Here is an 18,767-nt window from a genome sequence, read left to right as displayed (position 1 = left end):
AAAAAAAAAAGGACTTTAAAAAAATGATGCCAACATAAAGTAGACATATGGGAAATGTTAACTAGTAACTGCTTTGTGTGGTATTACTATCTGTCTTACAAGCAAATACATTTGAATTCAGAAAAATGCAAATTTTTGCAAATTTTCTCAGAATTTTGGTGTTTTTCACAAATAAACACTAAATATATTGCCCAAATTTTACCACTAATATAAAGTACAATGTGTCAGGAGAAAACAAACTCAGAATTGCTTGGACACATAAAAGCATTCCAAAGTTATTACCACATAAAGTGACATGTCCGATTTGAAAAAAATGGCTGTGTCCTTAAGGGGTTAAAGAGCACATAGGCACGCCATCATATGACTAAATGCTCAGCTTACCTTATTGTGGTGGCTAATGGCTCTATTTCCGGTAATGATGATAGGGATGGAGTCTGTGATCCACTACTGGTGAGAGTGCTTTTTCTTGGGCCTTTAAAAGAGCCAACAGTACACTCGTCATCAGAAGAGTTGTCCTCAGAAGAACCCAGGATAAACCTAGAAAGAGGTGGTTTCCTTACGTTTGTATGCCTTGGTTCCGAAACACTCCCTTTTGAGGGAGCAAATTTCAACTGTTTCTGCTCTGGTTTTGCCGGAGATGGAACAACTGGTGGTAAATCTGGTCCTACATGCGGTGCCTGATTGGCTGAGTTGCTTCCTATTTGTGTCTTGGAACATTTTTCTGGTCCTGATGGACCAGCAGCTTCATCCTGCTGTAAAGTCTCTGTACATGATTTGTCTATATCCATTACTGTTTCATATGTATCAGAACCTTCTCTGTACTTCTTACGCTGGAACCCCCACGTTTTCCAAATTAGCCATAATACAGCCAGCAATAAAGGGGTAAATAGTAGCATTCAGAGACCTAGAAATAAATAGACATGTGGTTATGTAATCAATATAAACAGTAATGATACAGTTAGAGTCTGCGTTGTAGTTTATTGTTTCTAACGGAAACTATGACGCACCCCTAGATCCTTCGTTCAGCGGATACCACTGTCGACAAATGGTCGCCATTAACTTATAATGGGGTCTGTTGTGCTGTTTGTCTTTTTGACAGGAAGAAATAAAGAGGCTCTGTCACCACATTATAAGTGCCCTATCTCCTACATAAGGAGATCGGCGCTATAATGTAGGTGACAGCAGTGCTTTTTATTTAAAAACGATCTATTTTCACCACGTTATTAGCGATTTTAGCTTTATGCGAATTAGTTTCTTAATGGACAACTGGGCGTGTTTTACTATTGACCAAGTGGGTGTTGTACAGAGGAGTGTATGACGCTGACCAATCAGTGTCATACACTTCTCCCCATTCATTTAGTCAGCGCATAGTGACAGTGTTGTTCGCTATGTGCTGTCTTATACTGACATATTAACGTTACTGAAGTGTTTAGACAGTGAATAGACTTTCCTTCCAGCCAGGACGGGATGTCTATTCCCAATCCCGACACTTCGGTAATGTTTCTGTGGTACTTACAGCAGAGCAAGCGTAATCTCGAAGAACCTGTAATTTACAGCGAGATCTCTCGAGATTAAGCTTGGTCTGCTGTAAGTACCACAGAAACGTTACCAAAGTGTTGGGATTGTGAATAGACATCCCGTCCTGGCTGGAAGGAATGTCTATTCACTGTCTAAACACTTCAGTAACGTTAATATGTCAGTATCAGCACATAGCGAACAATGCAGTGTCACTATGCGCTGACTAAATGAATGGGGAGAAGTGTATGACGCTGATTGGTCACTGATTGGTCAGCGTCATACACTCCTCTGTACAACGCCCACTTGGTCAATAGTAAAACACGCCAGTTGTCCATTAAGAATTTCTCATTTTAAGTGTATTCCGGAGCATAATACGAGCGTTTTACTCTCCGAAATACACCTGAAAATATGCTGTGTGAACATGGCCTTAGAGTGATAGAATGAGAAGATTTTACGGTTAACAAATAAATGGATGCAAAGCAGCCTAAAACAGTATAATAATAAACGTTTCCATATATTCACCTTTACAATTATGCTCTGTTCCCCCTCCCCCACTGTCCGTATCTCACCCTATACACTCTGCTAATGATGTTTTGTTGGCAAATTATTAAGATCAGCACATGTTTTGTAAACTGTCGTCCCCATGGTTGACATGTCATTGAATCACCTGGTAAACAAAATGAGACAGCGGCAGAAGGGGAATGGTGCATCATTGTAAAACGGAGTACATGGCAAAGTTTACTATTATACCGTTTTAGTCTTTCTTCACACGCACACTTTTTTTTTAATTTTTTTTAAATTGGTACATACGTTTTTTTTGTCATGTTTTTGCAACTAGCGTATTTTACTACCTGCGTTTTTTATGTAGCATTTTTCACATGATTTAAAGATCATGTGATGCAAAGATTCCTCTCTGCAACACATTTATTCTAAATCCACACATGCGTTTTTTTGAAGAGGGGAAAAAAAACTATGGAGGTCTAAGGGTATGTTCACACAGGCTATTTTCAGCCGGTTTTTGGGCCGTAAACGTTCCGAAAACGGCTGAAAAATTTGAAGCAGAACGCCTACAAACATCTGCCCATTGATTTCAATGGGAAATACGGCGTTCGGTTCCGATGAGGCGTTTGTTTTTTTACGCCTCATTTTCAAGTAACGGCATGTAAAAAGACGCCCCGTAAAAAGAAGTGCATGTCACTTCTTGAGCCGTTTTTCATTGACTCACTAGAAAAACAGCTCCAAAAACGTCCGTGAAAAACGCTAGTTTGATTAAAAAACGGCTGAAAATCAGGAGCTATTTTCCCTTGAAAACAGCTCCGTATTTTCAGATGTATTTTGTTAAGCGTGTGAACATACCCTTAAGGAGAAAAACGCCACTAGCTGCCTGAAAAAAAAAGGCTAAATCAACCCTCACTGTGATTTAAAAAACACACACCACTGAGGGAAAAAAACAAGACGAAGGAAAAAGATATCACCTAAAAAAAATGCAATGTTTATAGTGCGTTCAATATTTCACCATTCTTTTTAACCTCTTTATTAGGCCTTATTAACACGGTCGTGTTCGGTCCGTAATATACGGACCGCATGTCGGCCGCATTTCCTGGACCGAACACAGTTCAGGGAGCCGGGCTCCTAGCATCATAGTTATGTATGATGCTAGGTGTCCCTGCCTCCCCGCGGGAATACTGTCCCATACTGAATATGTTTTCAGTACGGGACAGTATTCCTGCGGGGAGGCAGGGACACCTAGCGTCGTACATAACTATGATGCTAGGAGCCCGGCTCCCAGAACTGTGTTTGGTCCGGGAAATGCAGACGACATGCGGACCGTATAACACGGACCGAACGCAGTCGTGTGAATGTGGCCTTAATGACCTTGTGGATGGGATTCACAGGATGTCCGTTTTTGCAGACGATACAAAACTTTGTAGGATACTTAAAACTCAGCTTGACTATAGAATATTACAGAAAGACCTAGATAAGCTGTCAGCATGGCCAAAAACATGGCAGATTACATTTATGTAGATAAATATAAAGTAATGCACCTAGGATGCAATAATAGTATTCATTTTGTATATATTAAATGGAATAAAACGGTGGATAACGGTACAAGAGAAGGACCTGGGTATTCTGGTAACAAATAAACTAATAAGCAGCACTCAATGTCAAGCAGCATCTGCAGAAGCAAATAGGATTTTAGCATGTATAAAAAAAAAAAAGATAAAAACCTGTGATTCAAGTGTAATATTACCCCTGTATAAATCCCTTGTAAGGCCACATCTTGAACATGGAAGTTTTGGGCTCCACATTGTAAAAAGGATATAGGAGAACTAGAGAGGGTTCAAAGGTGGGCAACTAGATTATTAAATGGGATGGGAGGTGTACCTTACAATGAAAGGCTTGTTGAGCTTGAAAAAAAGACATCTTTGAGGTGTCACTGCAAAATTTAGTTTGTCCCTTAACATCAGACTTTAATTTGGAATTCACAGGCAATTGCAGGTAATTAATACTCTCTCTGGAGGATTTATTAACATGTATAAAATATACATGTGGTGAATAAAAAGAACTAGAACATGATCTGTTCCTTCCAAGGACTTTACTAATGATCAGGTGACGTGTAACGGCCGCGGCGGCACTCCCTACTCACCCTTCGACGGCCTGGAGTGCTGGCCGGCATCTCCTTCCTAGGAGACGCCAGCACTCACTTCTGCTCCACTCTGCCCCGTAGTGTGTTAGAGCGCCCGGCCTTAAAGGGCCAGGGCACGCACATGTAAAATATGGTTAATTAGCCGTAATCACAATGGACTATAAAAAGGGCTCTGTCCTTTCACTCCTTGCCTAATCATTGTTGTAGTTTTCCCATGTTCGTATTGCAAATGGTCCCTTAGTGTTATCCTGCTCAGTGTTCCCCTGCCCTGCTACCTGTATCCCGTACTGTGTTTAGTTCCTGAGCCTGTCTAGTGTTGCAGTCATGTTGTACCGCCTGCTGTTATACACCATGTCTGGTGTTATCTGCCACTCCTGGTATCATCCGCCACCTGCCACGCCTGCTGGTATACACCACGTCTGGTGTTATCTGCCACTCCTGGTACCATCCGCCACATCTGGCGCAACCTGCCCCATCCATGCCAGAGCCTCTGCCACCGTCTGGACTAATCTCATGTACCCTTGTGCTACGACCCTCTTGTATAAAATTTGCATAGACTGTGACTTGGCCAACTGCCTCTCCGCTACGGCGGAGAGCGGCCTAGTGGGTCCACAGACCCCTAGATCGTGACAGTACGCTTAGGCCATGGAACCCGTTGGCTAAACGAAGACCGCGGTTCAGGTGATGCAGTCAGATATGCGTGACCTGCGTGCACGCCAGGATAAACTCCTCGTGGCATTAAACTCGATCATCGCCGGACTGGATCAGCCCCCTGCTCCTCTTCAGGTTGCTGCTGCCACTCCACTGCCTGTTACTACTCCTGTCTGTTCCGGATCCACAGTTTCGCTGCCTCTTCCTCGCTATGACGGTGATCCTAGAGCCTGTAGAGGTTTCCTCAACCAATGTACCATCCATTTTAGACTGCGTGCTCACCTCTTCCCCTCTGATGAAGCCAAGGTAGGGTTCAGCACTACCCTTCTTGCTGGTAAGGCCCTGGCATGGGCGAACCCCATCTTGGAACGAGAGGGCCCTGAATTCTCGGACCTGACGTTATTCCTAGAGACTTTACATACGGTGTTCTAGGATCCGGGTCGAACATCCTCTGCAGCGGCCACTCCCTAACTCTCAAGCAAGGAGAGTTCACGGTAGGAAAGTATGCGATCTCCTTCCGTACACTGGCAGCAGAGTTGGCTTGGAACAATGAGGCATTGGTGGCGACATTTTGGCAGGGACTGACGAGTAAGCATCTTGCAATCTCCCTTTTACCCTGGGTGCTCTTATCCTGTTGGCTACCCGGGTCGACATGATCCGGGAATGTGCTCAGGAGGTTCAGCGGGAGAGATGTTTCCACAGACTGGCACCCTCGTTCCAGAGACCACTATTGCCTCCTCCTGTTGCTCTACCTGAAGAACCCATGCAGGTAGACCGAATCAAATTGTCCAAGCAGGAGAAACAGCGCAGATGCTCATCAGATCTGTGTCTGTATTGCGGCCTTAAAGGGCATTTTCATGCGCCAACATCCACAAAAGACGGGAAACTCCAGCACCTAGGTTTGGTTGAAGACACAACCCTAGGTGGGACAACACCGAAACGTCAAAGCCTCTCCCAAGTTACCTATTTCTGTGACCATCATCTCTGGAGAGACATCACACTCCTCCTCTGCCTATCTGGATTCCGGAGCAGCTGCAAGTTTCATCCTGTAGGATTTAGTGGATTGCATACATCTACCCACAGTTCTAGAGAGATCTCTGGCTGTTGCCTCTGTAAATGAATTAGTATTGCCCGATCCTATTTTGTCTGTCACTAAACCACTAACACTACAAATCGGAGTTCTCCACTCGGAATAGATTATCCTCCTCGTTCTACCAAAAGCAATCAATCCTGTTCTGCTGGACCTGACTTGGCTTCGTCTACACGCTCCGGTTCTCGACTGGCGTTCTGGAGAGGTCCTCCAATTGGGACCCAGATGCTTTAGCCGTTGCCTGCCAAAGGTTTGTCCTGTTTTACCTCCACTGCCTCAGTCACTCTCAGATCTACCGTCACATTATCCTAGTTTTGCGGACGTCTTCAGTAAGAAGGAAGCAGAGAGACTTCCTCCCCATCGCATCTACGATTGCTCTGTTGAATTCCTGATGCCTCGCCACCTCGATGTCGAGTTTATCCTCTCTCTGCCAGAGACCCTAGCCAAGTCTGCCTACATTAAAGAGAAGAGAGAGAGGGTTCATCCGGAAGTCATCCTCTCCGGCCGGAGCCGCATTCTTCTTCGTGAAGAAGAGGGACGGATCTCTTCATCCATGTATCGACTACCGGGGCCTGAACCAAATTAGGGTTAAAAATAAGTATCCCGCCCTGAGGTGTCAGATTTGTGTTGGCGGTGTGGAACTGAGACCGGAACAATGTTGCACATCTGGTGGTCATGTCAAGTATTGCAGACCTTCTGGAAAGCGATTTTTTAAATCTATACAGAAGTGGAAGGTACACAGCTGGTGCCCACTCCTCAGATGGCTTTGCTATCCTTAATTCCGGGCCCTTTGCCGAGTATTAGGAAGGGGCTACTACGGCATTTCCTGACTGCGGCACGAACAGTTATTCCTAGACATTGGAAGTCTACTGTACCGCCTTCAGTTGTCGAATGGGTAGCGGAGATGGACTCTTTATGTCGAATGGAATCTCTGGTTGCAGAGGACAGTGATCGCTTTGGTGCGGTTCTCTCTCTGTGGAGTGCATGGTCATCCTTCAAATCTGGGCCACACTTTGCTAAATGGCTAGGCGGAACCCCTCCATAGAGGGGACGGTCAGGAGAAGTCTGCTAATTCAGTGGCTTCCGTCTGGGAGAAGGGAACCCCTTCTTTCCTTCCCAGTCAATCCTCTCATTGCCCCCACTGGGCAGGTGGGACACGGGGAGCTTCTGGGTAGCCCAGGACGTCTAGCCCTGGGCGTCTATCTCTTTCCTTGTGCTTTCCCTATTTCTCTCTTTCCCTCTTCTTCTTCCTCCCTCCTTTAATGGGACTTAGAATGATATCACACACTTTACACAAAGCCTTGCATTTACTTTTATGATGAGACCTTATCAAGAAGAGACAATGCCTATAGCCTGAGATGTGAACTTCGCAGATAAGGTGTGTGTGTAATATGTTGAAACATGCTAATGTCTTACCTAAGAGAACTACAGACAATGCAAATAATAACATGTATGTATATTGAGATGTTTTCTTTGGCTTGTTTGCTTTGGTATTTGCTAAAATTCTTAATAAAAATTTAGATTATGAAAAAAAAATAATAAGTATCCCCTGCCACTTATCTCAGAAATTTTCGATAAAATACGTCGGGCCAAGGTGTTCACAAAGCTGGATCTACGCGGAGCTTATAACTTGATCCGTATCCGAAAAGGTGACGAGTGGAAAACCACAATTAACACTCGAGACGATCATTACGAATACCTTGTGATGCCCTTTGGACTATGTAACGCTCCAGCTGTGTTCCAGGAGTTTGTAAATGACGTTTTCCGAGACCTGCTGTATATCTGTGTGGTGGTCTATCTGGACAAGATCCTGATTTACTCAGCTGATTTGATGACATATTGGAAGCATGTTCGCCAAGTTCTTTCGCGGTTAAGGGGGAATCGCCTATATGCTAAATTAGGGAAATGTGTGTTCGAGAGGAACTCTCTGCCCTTCCTGGGCCACATCGTATCTGACCATGGTCTCAAGATTGATCCAGAGAAGGTGAGATCCATCTTAAAATGGCCACGACCACAGGGTCTTAGTTCCATACAAAGATTTCTGGGATTTGCAAGCTTCTATCAGCAATTCATCCCGAACTTCTCATCTCTGACTGCCACAAACTCGGCACTCACCAAGAAGAGAGTGAACGCCAAGGATTGGTCTCCGGAGGCAGAATGAGCGTTTACTGATCTCCGGAGCGCTTTCACCTCCGCGTCTGTCCTCCATCACCCTGATGCTTCTCAGCAGTTCTTTCTGGAGGTGGATGCCTCTTCCATAGGTGCGGGAAAACTACTATGCCAAAAGAACTCTAAAGGCAAGATGGTGGCTTGTGGCGTCTTCTCAGAATTCTCTCCAGCAGAAAACAACTATTCCATCAGGGATCGGGAATTGCTGGTCTTCAAGTTAGCCTTAGAGCAGTGGAGACACTTGCTGGAGGGTGCTATTCATCCTATTATCATCTATACTGACCACAAGAACCTCCACATACCTACAGTCGGCTCAACTATTAAATCCACACCGAGCCAGATGGTCGTTGTTCTTCGCCAGATTTCGGTTTTTGCTTCACTTCCGTCCTGCAGACAAGAATGTGAAGGCTGACCTCTTGTCTCGCTTGTCTTGGCTCGCTTTGTAACCAATGACACTGAGACTCCTTAATACATCATAGATCCTTCTAGGATTATTGCCGCTAACCCTCTGCAAATTAGAGACATTCCCCCTGGAAAAACTTTTGTCTGTCTTGCTGACCGGAAGAGAATTCTCCGCTGGGGACACAACTCTAAACTAGCTGGGCACTCTGATGTCCATAAGAAACAGGACTTAGTCTGCCTGGAGATGTTGCGGACTATGTCTCTTCATGTATGAGCTGTTCCTCAAACAAGTCTACCCGCTCCAAACCTGCTGGTCTGTTACTACCCCTGCCTGTTCCTGATGCCCCTTGGCAGCATATCGCTATGGACTTTATCACTGACCTTCTCCCCTCAGCTGGATGTACCACGATCTGGGTAGTAGTGGATCATTTCTCTAAAATAGCACATTTTATTCCGTTGACTGGTCTTCCGTCTGCTCCTCGCCTGGCAAATCTGTTTATTCTGCACATCTTCCGGCTACATGGACTTCCTCTGCATATTGTCTCGGACCGGAGTGTACAGTTTACATCCAAGTTCTGGAAAGCCCTGTGCAACCTGCTAGACGTTAAACTGGACTTCTCTTCAGCCTATCACCTACAGTCCAATGGTCAAGTGGAGAGGATCAATCAAATTTTGGAGAATTATCTTCGTCATTTTGTTTCTGCCCAACATGACAATTCGGTACAACTTCTGCCTTGGGCGGAATTCTCGTACAACAATCACACAAGTGAATCTACTGCCTCGTCTCCTTTCTACATTGTGTACAGCCAGCATCCTCGAGTTCCTCTTCCTGTGCCAGCCATGAAGTACCAGCAGCAAATTCCTCATTTAGGACTTTTATGCATATCTGGCAGCAAACAAAGTCTGCGATCCTCCAGGCAGTGGACCGCATGAAAAAGCATGCCGATAAAAGAAGAAAAGTTCCTCCTCCGTTCTCTCCTGGAGTTAAGCTCTGGCTATCCTCAAGGACCATTCGTTTGAAGGTGTCCTCATACAAATTTTGCTCCCAAGTTCCTCGGACCCTTTGAGATCCTACAACAGATAAATACTGCCTCCTACCCTCAGAATCCCCAACTCCTGTCATTTGTCCCTCCTGAAACCTGTGTTCCTGAACCGCTACAGTAAAACGCCTAGTCCTGCAGTTGCTCCCAGCGGTTCATCTGATGTGTTTGGGGTGATGGAGATCCTGGATTGCAAGAGGGTAGCAGGAAGGACTTTCTATTTGGTGGACTGGAGAGGGTTTTGTCTTGAGGAGAGGTCCTGGGAACCAGAAGAGAACCTTTAATGCCCCTACCCTCTCTCGCTCTGGTCCCAAAAAGAGGGGGCGTAAGAGGGGGGATATTGTAACGTCCACGGCCGTGGACAGACGTTCCTACTCACCCTGGCTGGGGACTCCGTAATTGAAAGCCCCTGACATCACTGTTCTTATATGAACAGTGATGTCAGGGGCTTCCCTGGGCCCAGTGCTTCAAGTAGCACTGTGCCCGATTAGTTCAGGTGACGTATCCCACTGTATGCCTATACAGTGGGATACGCTGCTACCTTACATCGAAAGTATAAGTTGGGACTACTCCTCTGATCAGGCATACCGGGGAGATTCCGGTACTTTTTTTTATATACCACGCAGCAACTTAAATGTCATATAGACACATATATTACATTACAGTTTAAAAAATTTATTATTTATTAAAAATAATTTATTATTTATTATATACTAATTGTCAAATAGTAAAAAAAAAACATGTACACAGTACAAGTCCCTGTACTTGTAATGACCTCTACAATAAAGTTATTTTGAACATTAAAGGTAAATAGTAAACTGTATAGTCCTTATAACCAAACAAATCTAGTAGTGACCACCACCAGTTAATATAAGTTGTATAAATTAATATTTTTTTGATGGGGTGATCAAGAGAACATGTTTTGTATATTGCCTGCATCAAGACTATACATATAAACCAAAAATGAAAAAAAGATGCAATATGCATCAAAAATCAGGTTATCAAAAATATGAAATATTCTTTAACACATATCTAAGACATAAATATATATTTAAAAAGGTCCACAGACCCACTAAAAAATAGGACAACCGAATCCTAAGCTCTAATGTTGTTACGGCTATGGGGTATGTGGACCCACTAGGCCGCACCACCGTAGCGGAGTAGCATCTGGATAAACTACAGTCAATAATAGTCTTTAGGACAGGAGTACCTGGATAGACGATTAGGCAGACACGTGGCGTAACAAACACGTGGCATAGCAGACACTTGGCACAGTGCACTGGAACAAACACATTGTATACGGGGTACAGGAAACGGAACACTGGATACAGGATACAACTAAGGGACCATTTTCAAAGACAAACATGGGCAGGCAACACCAACACTAAGACTGGTGCGTGCTGTCACGTTTTGGTATGTGGACCCACTGGGTCGTACCGCCTTAACGGTATGGCAGCTGGCCAACAGGTCAAAGTCTATAGTTCGTATAGGTGTACTTGTGGTAGCTTCAGACAGTAGCGAGGCAGGCTCAGAAGGGACTTTGGCAGCAGGCGGACACCAGGCGTGGTGTAACAGGACAGGCATGGTACATAGCACAGCATGACTCCAACTCAATACGGCACTTGACCAGGATAGCACGGGATACAGGTTACAAGTAGCAGGAATTGGAAACACTGGGAACTGGAAGACACTAGGAGACCATTTGCAGAGACAAAACTAGGGTAACGACAACAATGCTCAGGCAAGGCAGGAAGGGGCTGGGCCCCTTATAGTCCAGGGTGCTCATGGGCTAATTTGGCACTTAACTCAGGTGCGCTCGCTGGCCCTTAAAGAGCGGGCACGAGCGTGGAGAAGATTTTGGAGAAGAGTTTGGAGAAGAATCTGCAAGATACTACCTTACCCTTGGAATTCTTTTGAAACAAGAGTGCCCCAGCCCCGATGGAAGAGGCATTAACCTCCAAGGAAAACTGTCACGTCACGTCAAAAATTCCTGCTGGATAAAATTTGCAGCCGCTCGGGAATCCAGATAAGCGAGGACAAAGTGCAATCCACCACAGGTGACAATAGACACAGGAATAGAAAGTCTGGGAGAGAATTTAGTGGTCGAGAGAGGTTCACCTAGGAATATCTCTCCAATCAAGCCTATGTGTAGTAATTTTCCGGATTTTGAGGGCATTGGCGCACTAAATGTCCCTTGTGGCCACCGTACAGACATAACCCAGTCGATCGTCTGCGTTGCTGTTCCCGATCGGACAGTCAGTCTGTCTACCTGAATAGGCTCCTCCGGAGGTGCAGCAGAACAGGGCAGTAGCGGCCTTTGAAATTTTGGTGCCAGTCGAGAAGACCTTTTCTCCCGACGAACTTCCAGAGTGCGCTCTTGGATCCTCATATTGATCCGGGTTGCCAGAAGTATTAGGGCATCCAAGGTAGCAGGAAGCTCTCGAGCTGCCAGCTCATCCTTTATACGAGAGGTAAGGCCCTGCCAGAAAGTCGCCACTAAGGTCTCATGATTACAGGCCAGCTCTGCTGCCAGCGTACGGAAGGAGATGGCGTACTCTCCTACAGTTGACCCCCCTTGATTGAGGGTCAGCAGTGAGGCAGCTGCAGAGGATGTTCGACCCGGTTCCTCAAACACAGTACGGTAAGTCTCTAGAAACAGTGGCAAATCAGAGAATTTCAGACCCTGTCATTCCAAGATGAGGTTTGCCCATGCCAGGTCTTTACCAGAGAGAAGAGAAATAATAAAAGCGACCATGGCCTCATCAGAGGGGGAAGAGATGGGCACATAACTTGAAGTGGATTTTACACTGGTTAATGGAGTCTCCACGCGTCTTAGGTTCCTCGTTGTAGCAAGGAGGTAGAGGCAACGAAATTATAGACCCAGGACAGGCAGGAGGGATAGCAGGTGGTGGAGTAGCGGATGCAGCCAGAGGATGTATAGAAGGAAGATCAAAACGGGTAATTATGGGTGTTTTGCCACCTGTAGGAACTGATCTTGGCGTGCCCGTTGGTCAGGCATGACCATACTGTCATGGCTATGGGGTATGTGGACCAACTAGGCCGCACTGCCGTAGCGGAGTAGCAGCTGGCCAAACTACAGTCAATATTAGTCTTTAGAACAAGAGTACCTGGATAGAAGATTAGGCAGACTCTCGGCGTAGCAGACACTTAGCACAGATGATACTCTCGACTCCAACACTAGACTTTGCACTGGAACAAACACAATTATTGGATACGGGGTACAGGAAATGGGGACACTGGATACAGGATACAACTAAGGGACTATTTGCAAAGACAGACATGGGCAGACACAACAACGCTCAGGCAAGGAGAAAGGGCAGAGTGCATAGGGATTGGTTAGAGAACATAACACTGGTGGGGAGCTGCAGCTGCGTGTACCGGCGTCTCTGGGGAGGGAGACGCCGTCTTGAAGAGCGTGTCTTGCGGTTGCCGGTAAGTAGGACGCTCCGGCGGTCAGCGACCGCGGGAACAATAAATATATGAACTAATAGACAGTAGTATGATTTTATAGTTATATACATTATTATCCAATACATAAAAAGAATTGTGAAAGTACAAAGTGAAAGCTAATGTTAAATAACAACAGTCATACTGACCCATAATAAGGTACACAGATAGAGCAATGGAGTGGCGTCTACCCCGACGTGCTATACTGACACATCTTGCCTTTTAAAGGTAGAACAGCCAATGGAGTAAACAAGAGGCCAGGTGTAAAGGTTAGAGTTAATAAAGTAATATTGCGCTTACCGATAAACTACTGGGCGCATAAGCGCAGTGGCATGCCCGCCCGTCATCCGGAAGTTTGGCATGCAGCGACGCATGTGCGTGGGGAATGCGAGCAGGTGTCAACGCGGCACTTACCAATGCACGCGTCAGCAGAAGTGCATAAGATAAGTTGAAGCTTACTTAAGAAACACCTAATGCCCAAAAGCGCTATTACATATTGATAGGAATAACATAGAACCATTATTGCAGTCCAGTGTATGGCATGATGATAGCCATGATCGTTCACACCAACATATATAATCAAACATAGAATCGAAGCTACACAAGGGAAGGGGGAAGGAAAGAAGGGGAAGAAAAGCGGGGAATGGGAGGGAGACAAAAAAATATATACCAACATATATTGATGGTTCAGATATAATAAAATTAGAAAATTCTAAGCTGTTATATAAGGCTGCTAATTTGTCATCTAACAAATATATAAATTAGGCTAGAAGTGAGATATATTATTAAAAAAAACAAAAAACTTTACACCTGGCCTCTTGTTTACTCCATTGGTTGTTCTACCTTTAAAAGGCAACATGTGTCAGTATAGTGCCACCCCCAAACGAAGACACGTGTGCCGAAACGCGCTTCGGGGTGGATGCCAATCCATTGTTTAAATATTAGAGCTTGGGATTCGGTCAACTTTTTTTTTTTTTTTGGTGTTTCTGTGGACCTTAGATCTTTGATATGTGTTAAGAAAGATTTCATATTTTTTATACCCTTAAATTGCATATTGCTGCTTTTTTTTTCGTTTTTGGTTTATATGTATATTCTTTATAGTTTAGTCGCGGCAGATGTTCAAAGTCATGATGTATTACATATGTCCTTGACAGTGAAAGGATTATAAATCCGGATATTATTTATGAGGCCTTTATAAAAATAGAATTCGACAGCCTCATATTGCCATCATCACATAAGACTAGGTACATTCTGTTCTGGTACATAAAGTCCATCACATATTTGTTATGAATGTTTCTACCCAATCAGTTTATGTTCACAAAGCAGTAACATTGGTATTTAGTATGTGTCATAGTTTTTAGCGGTAGCACTGTTTTGTACTGCTTTCTGAAACAATTAATGTTTTTATTAAAAAAAAATTCCAAGAACTGCGAGGCACTACTTGCTCCCTGGATTTTAACTAAGCAGAATCGAGCAGCTTGCAGGCAGTAGTTTTAGGACTTTAAGGATCAGTTCACACATAGTGTAAATACTGCAGATTTTCCGCAACCGATTTTGTTTGAAGAAAATCTTCGGCATAATACAGTAGCAGCAAAGTGGATAAGATTTGAACAAATCTCATCCACACGCTGCGTAAATGCGGAGCACAAAAAAAATTTCAGAAGTTGGCCTGCGGTGCGTTTTTTTTAGTCCGCAGCATGTCAAATGTATTTGCGTAAACGCAGCTTATTTGTTGCGGGTTTTCCCAATTGAATTAATGGGGAGGTAAAACCCGCAACAAATAGCAGATGTTGCAATTTTTTTCGGTGAAAAAGCAGCGATTCCGCCGAAAAAAAAATGCAACTCAAAAATTAAATCTTATACTTATCCAAAATTCTTTTGAAGTTTTTTTGTCCAGACCAGCCTCCTGGTATGCCGTTTCATTCTGTGTGATTGGCTGCAGCGGTCACATGGGATGAAACGTCATCCCAGGGCTGCATAACCTGAAGACGTCTGAGGGATGCGTCGCCTTGGTAAGTCTCCATTTTTTTTTTTTATGCGGTTTTCCGTAGGGGACATTCCAGCCGGAAAACTGCACCACAATTTAATGCGTTTTTTTGGCCAGAATTCCCTGCGGCGCATAGGGTGGATACTGAACAAAACAAATCTGTTGAGGAATTTCTGACCCCCAATTGAAGTCTATGGACCAAACACGCAACATCTCCGCACAGAACCCGCAGCATGAATTTACATACTGTGGAATTGAAAGTCGCACCATGGAACACTTTCCACATAACTTTTCTGTGGTTTTTTTCCTGCAGCGTGGAAAACAGAATCTGCTTACAATCCCAGCCATGTGGATGAGATTTGAATAAATCTCATCCATATGTAGCTGAACATTTTCCAGACTGGATTCGGAACATGCTGTGGGTTTTCAAAAAATACAACATGCTCATTCTGTTCTGGATGTTCACTGCGGATTTCAGCCTTTTCAATGTAGAAGGGGTAAAATCTGCAGCTAAATACGCACATAAAACTTGCATATTTTGCTGAAAAATACTCCATTCTCTTGCATTGGCTGCAGAAAGTGAGAGGATTTGATGACAATTTCACCGTGGAATCCACATCTAAATCTTCGTCAAATTCTGAACGGGTGAACATAAACGGGTTATACAGGAAGTTTCATTTTTTTTAGTAGGGCCTGTAAATGAAAGAAACAAAAAAAAAGCAGAGCTTACCTACCCTTGCCCCCGGCGATCCAGCGCTGGGGCTCCTGTGGCACTCCCGGTGGTTGTTTACATGCACGTAGCATGTGATCACTGCAGATCAGCAAATCAACAGGGCTCTATGGAGACAAATCGTATTGCTGGCATAATGCCAGAAATAAAACAAAACATATGGCCGCTGAGCCTTCTGATTGGCTTTGTATCGGTCACATACAGTTCGGTCCAGAATTATTTGGACAGTGACACAATCTTTATGATTTGGGCTCTGCATGCCACCTCATTGGATTTGAAATGAAACAACTGAGATGCAATTGAAGTGTAGACTTTCAGGTTTAATTCAAGGGGTTGAACAAAAATATCCTGTGAAACGTTTAGGAATTGTAACCATTTTTCTACACAGCCTCCTCATTTCAGGGGCTCAAAAGTGATTGGACAAATGAACATTACCATAAATAAAATGTTGTTTTTTTTAATACTTTGTAGAGAATCCTTTGCAGGCAATGACTGCCTGAAGTCTGGAACCCATGGACATCACCAAACGCTGGGTTTCCTCCTTTGTGATGCTTTGCCAGGCCTTTACTGCAGCGGTCTTCAGTTGTTGCTTGTTTGTGGGTCTTTCTGCCTTAAGTTTTGTCTTAAGCAAGTGAAATGCAGCTCGATCGGGTTGAGATCTGGTGATTGACTTGGCCATTGCAGAATATTCCACTTTCTTTGTCTTAAAAAACTCCTGGGTTGCTTTCGCAGTATGTTTTGGGTCATTGTCTATCTGTCCTGTGAAGTGACGTCCAATCAACCTTGCTGCATTTGGTTGAATCTGAGCAGAAAATATATCCCTGAACACATCAGAAGTCATCCGGCTGCTTCTGTCTTCAGTCACATCACCAATAAACACTAGTCACCCAGTGCCTTTGCCAACAATGCATGCCCATGCCATCACACTGCCTCCACCATGTTTTATAGAGGATGTGGTCTGCTTTGGATCATGAGCCGTTCCAAGCCTTCTCCATACTTTCTACCTCCCATCATTCTGGTACAAGTTGATCTTAGTTTCATGCTGTTCCAGAACTGGGCTGGCTTCTTTAGATGTGGTTTGGCAAAGTCTAATCTGGCCTTTCTATTTTTAAGGCTGATTAATGGTTTGCACCTTGTGGTGAACACTCTGTATTTGCGGTCATGAAGTCTTCTCTTTATGGTAGACTTAGATACGGATACACCTACTTCCAGGAGAGTGTTCTTCATTTGGGTAGATGTTGTGAAGGGGTTTTTCTTCACCATGGAAAGGATTCTGCGATCATCCACCACTGTTGTCTTCCGTGGACGTCCAGGCCTTTTGGAGTCTACAAGATTACTAGTGCGCTCTTTTTTTTTTTTTTTCAAGAATGTACCAAACTGTTGATCTGTCCACTCCTAACATTTGTGCTATGTCTCTGATGTATTTCTTCATTTTTTTCAGCCTAACGATGATCTGTTTCACTTTAATTGAGAGCTCCTTTCACCTCATGTTGTGGGTTCACAGCTACAGCTTCCAAATGCAAATGCCACACCTGGAATCAACTCCAGACCTTTTACCTGCTTAATTGATGATGGACTAACGAGGGAATAGCCCATGCAGCCCATTAAATCGCTTTTGAGATAATTGTCCAATTACCTTTGGTCCCTTGAAAAAGAGGCTGCTACATATTACATAGCTGTAATTCCTAAACCCTTCCTCAAATTAGGATGTGAATACCCTCAAATTAAAGCGGAGAGCCTGCACTTTAAGCCCATATTGATTATATAACTGTATATTCAATATGTTTAGGTAAACAGCTAAAATCCCAAAACTTGTCCAAATAATTCTGGACCTAACTGTACTACTTGCATGTAAACAACCACCGGGAGTGCCGTCTGAGTTTCCGCGCTGGATCGCCGGGGTCAAGGAGAGGTTAATATTGCTTTTTTTTTGGTTGATTTCATTTGCAAATTTTCACTTACCGGATAACCCCTTCAACTTCAATTTTGGATTAATATACCGATTTTCTTTATTTTTTAGGGACGAAAAAATATTACATTTCCTAATCCGAGTATGATTTGTGCAAAACACTTTCAGTTTCTCACCTCATACACAATAGTCCGGATTATAATATTTCCACTCAATGACCACCTGTAACCAATACAGATCTATGCTGCCTAGTTCTGGCAGTCATTCTGTACTCTGGCTTTTCATTAACCCCTTAATGACCGCCTATACGAGTTTTCACGGCGGCCACTAAGGGTGCTTATGCCAGAGCGCCGCCTTTTCACGGCGGCGCTTTGGAATAAGAGAACGCCCCTGGGAGGCGCTTAAACTCTGTGTACTCAGCTACGGAGGTAGCTGAGGCCTCGGAGCACAGACCAAGAACCGTTTTGTTCGGTCACATGATCGCCGTTATTATGGTGTGGGGGGTAATGTATGGGACTAACTGACAGGAACAACGATCGCGCTGTTACAGGAGCCTGTAAAAATGACAATATGCTGCAATACATTAGTATTGCAGTGTATTGTATCAGCTATCTGCTGATTGCTGGCTCAAGTCCCCTAGGGGGACTAATAAAATGTGTAAAAGCAAGAGTAAATTATTATTAGTGAAAAAAATGAAATAAATATTTAAAGTCCAAAAAAAAAAATTTTTCACATTTTTTCTCTAAAGAAAAACACAAAATTTGTATCGCTGTGTCTGTTAAAAATCCAATCTTTTACAATATCAATTATTTAACTCGCATGGTGAACGCCGTAAAAAATAAAGAATTTCAAATGGCAAAATCTGTTTTTTGGTCACCTTAGCACTACCCAAAAATGTAATAAGTGCTCAAAAAGTTGCATGTACCAAAAAATGGTACCAATAAGAACTCAAGCTCGTTACGCAAAAAATAAGCCCTTACACCACTCTATTGACAGAAAAATAAAAAAGTTATGGTTCTTGGAAAGCGGGGAGGGAAAAACGAAAAAGCAAAAATGGATCAGTCCGGAAAGGGTTAATTACTTTCTAATGAAAAAAACATTTATGACCACACGTGGGGTATTGTCATACTCGGGAGAAATTGCTTTACAAATGTTG

The 18,767-nt window shown here is 43.8% G+C and overlaps 1 protein-coding gene across 2 annotated transcripts in view; it reads right to left on the bottom strand.

Annotated features, from left to right (window-relative positions):
• ACACB (acetyl-CoA carboxylase beta) overlaps positions 1-18,767 on the bottom strand; it is a 251,264-nt gene that overhangs the window by 213,401 nt on the left and 19,096 nt on the right. For both annotated transcript variants that reach the window (XM_075830496.1, XM_075830503.1), the window contains exon 2: positions 382-904. In XM_075830496.1, the coding sequence (XP_075686611.1) occupies positions 382-896 (515 nt within the window). In that variant the 5' untranslated portion in view covers positions 897-904. The remainder of the gene's footprint in view (positions 1-381; positions 905-18,767) is intronic.

The sequence above is a fragment of the Rhinoderma darwinii genome, chromosome 1 (assembly GCF_050947455.1).
Source record: "Rhinoderma darwinii isolate aRhiDar2 chromosome 1, aRhiDar2.hap1, whole genome shotgun sequence".
In the NCBI taxonomy this organism is placed as follows: Eukaryota; Metazoa; Chordata; class Amphibia; order Anura; family Rhinodermatidae; genus Rhinoderma; species Rhinoderma darwinii.
This window is presented reverse-complemented; position numbering and strand designations above follow the sequence as displayed.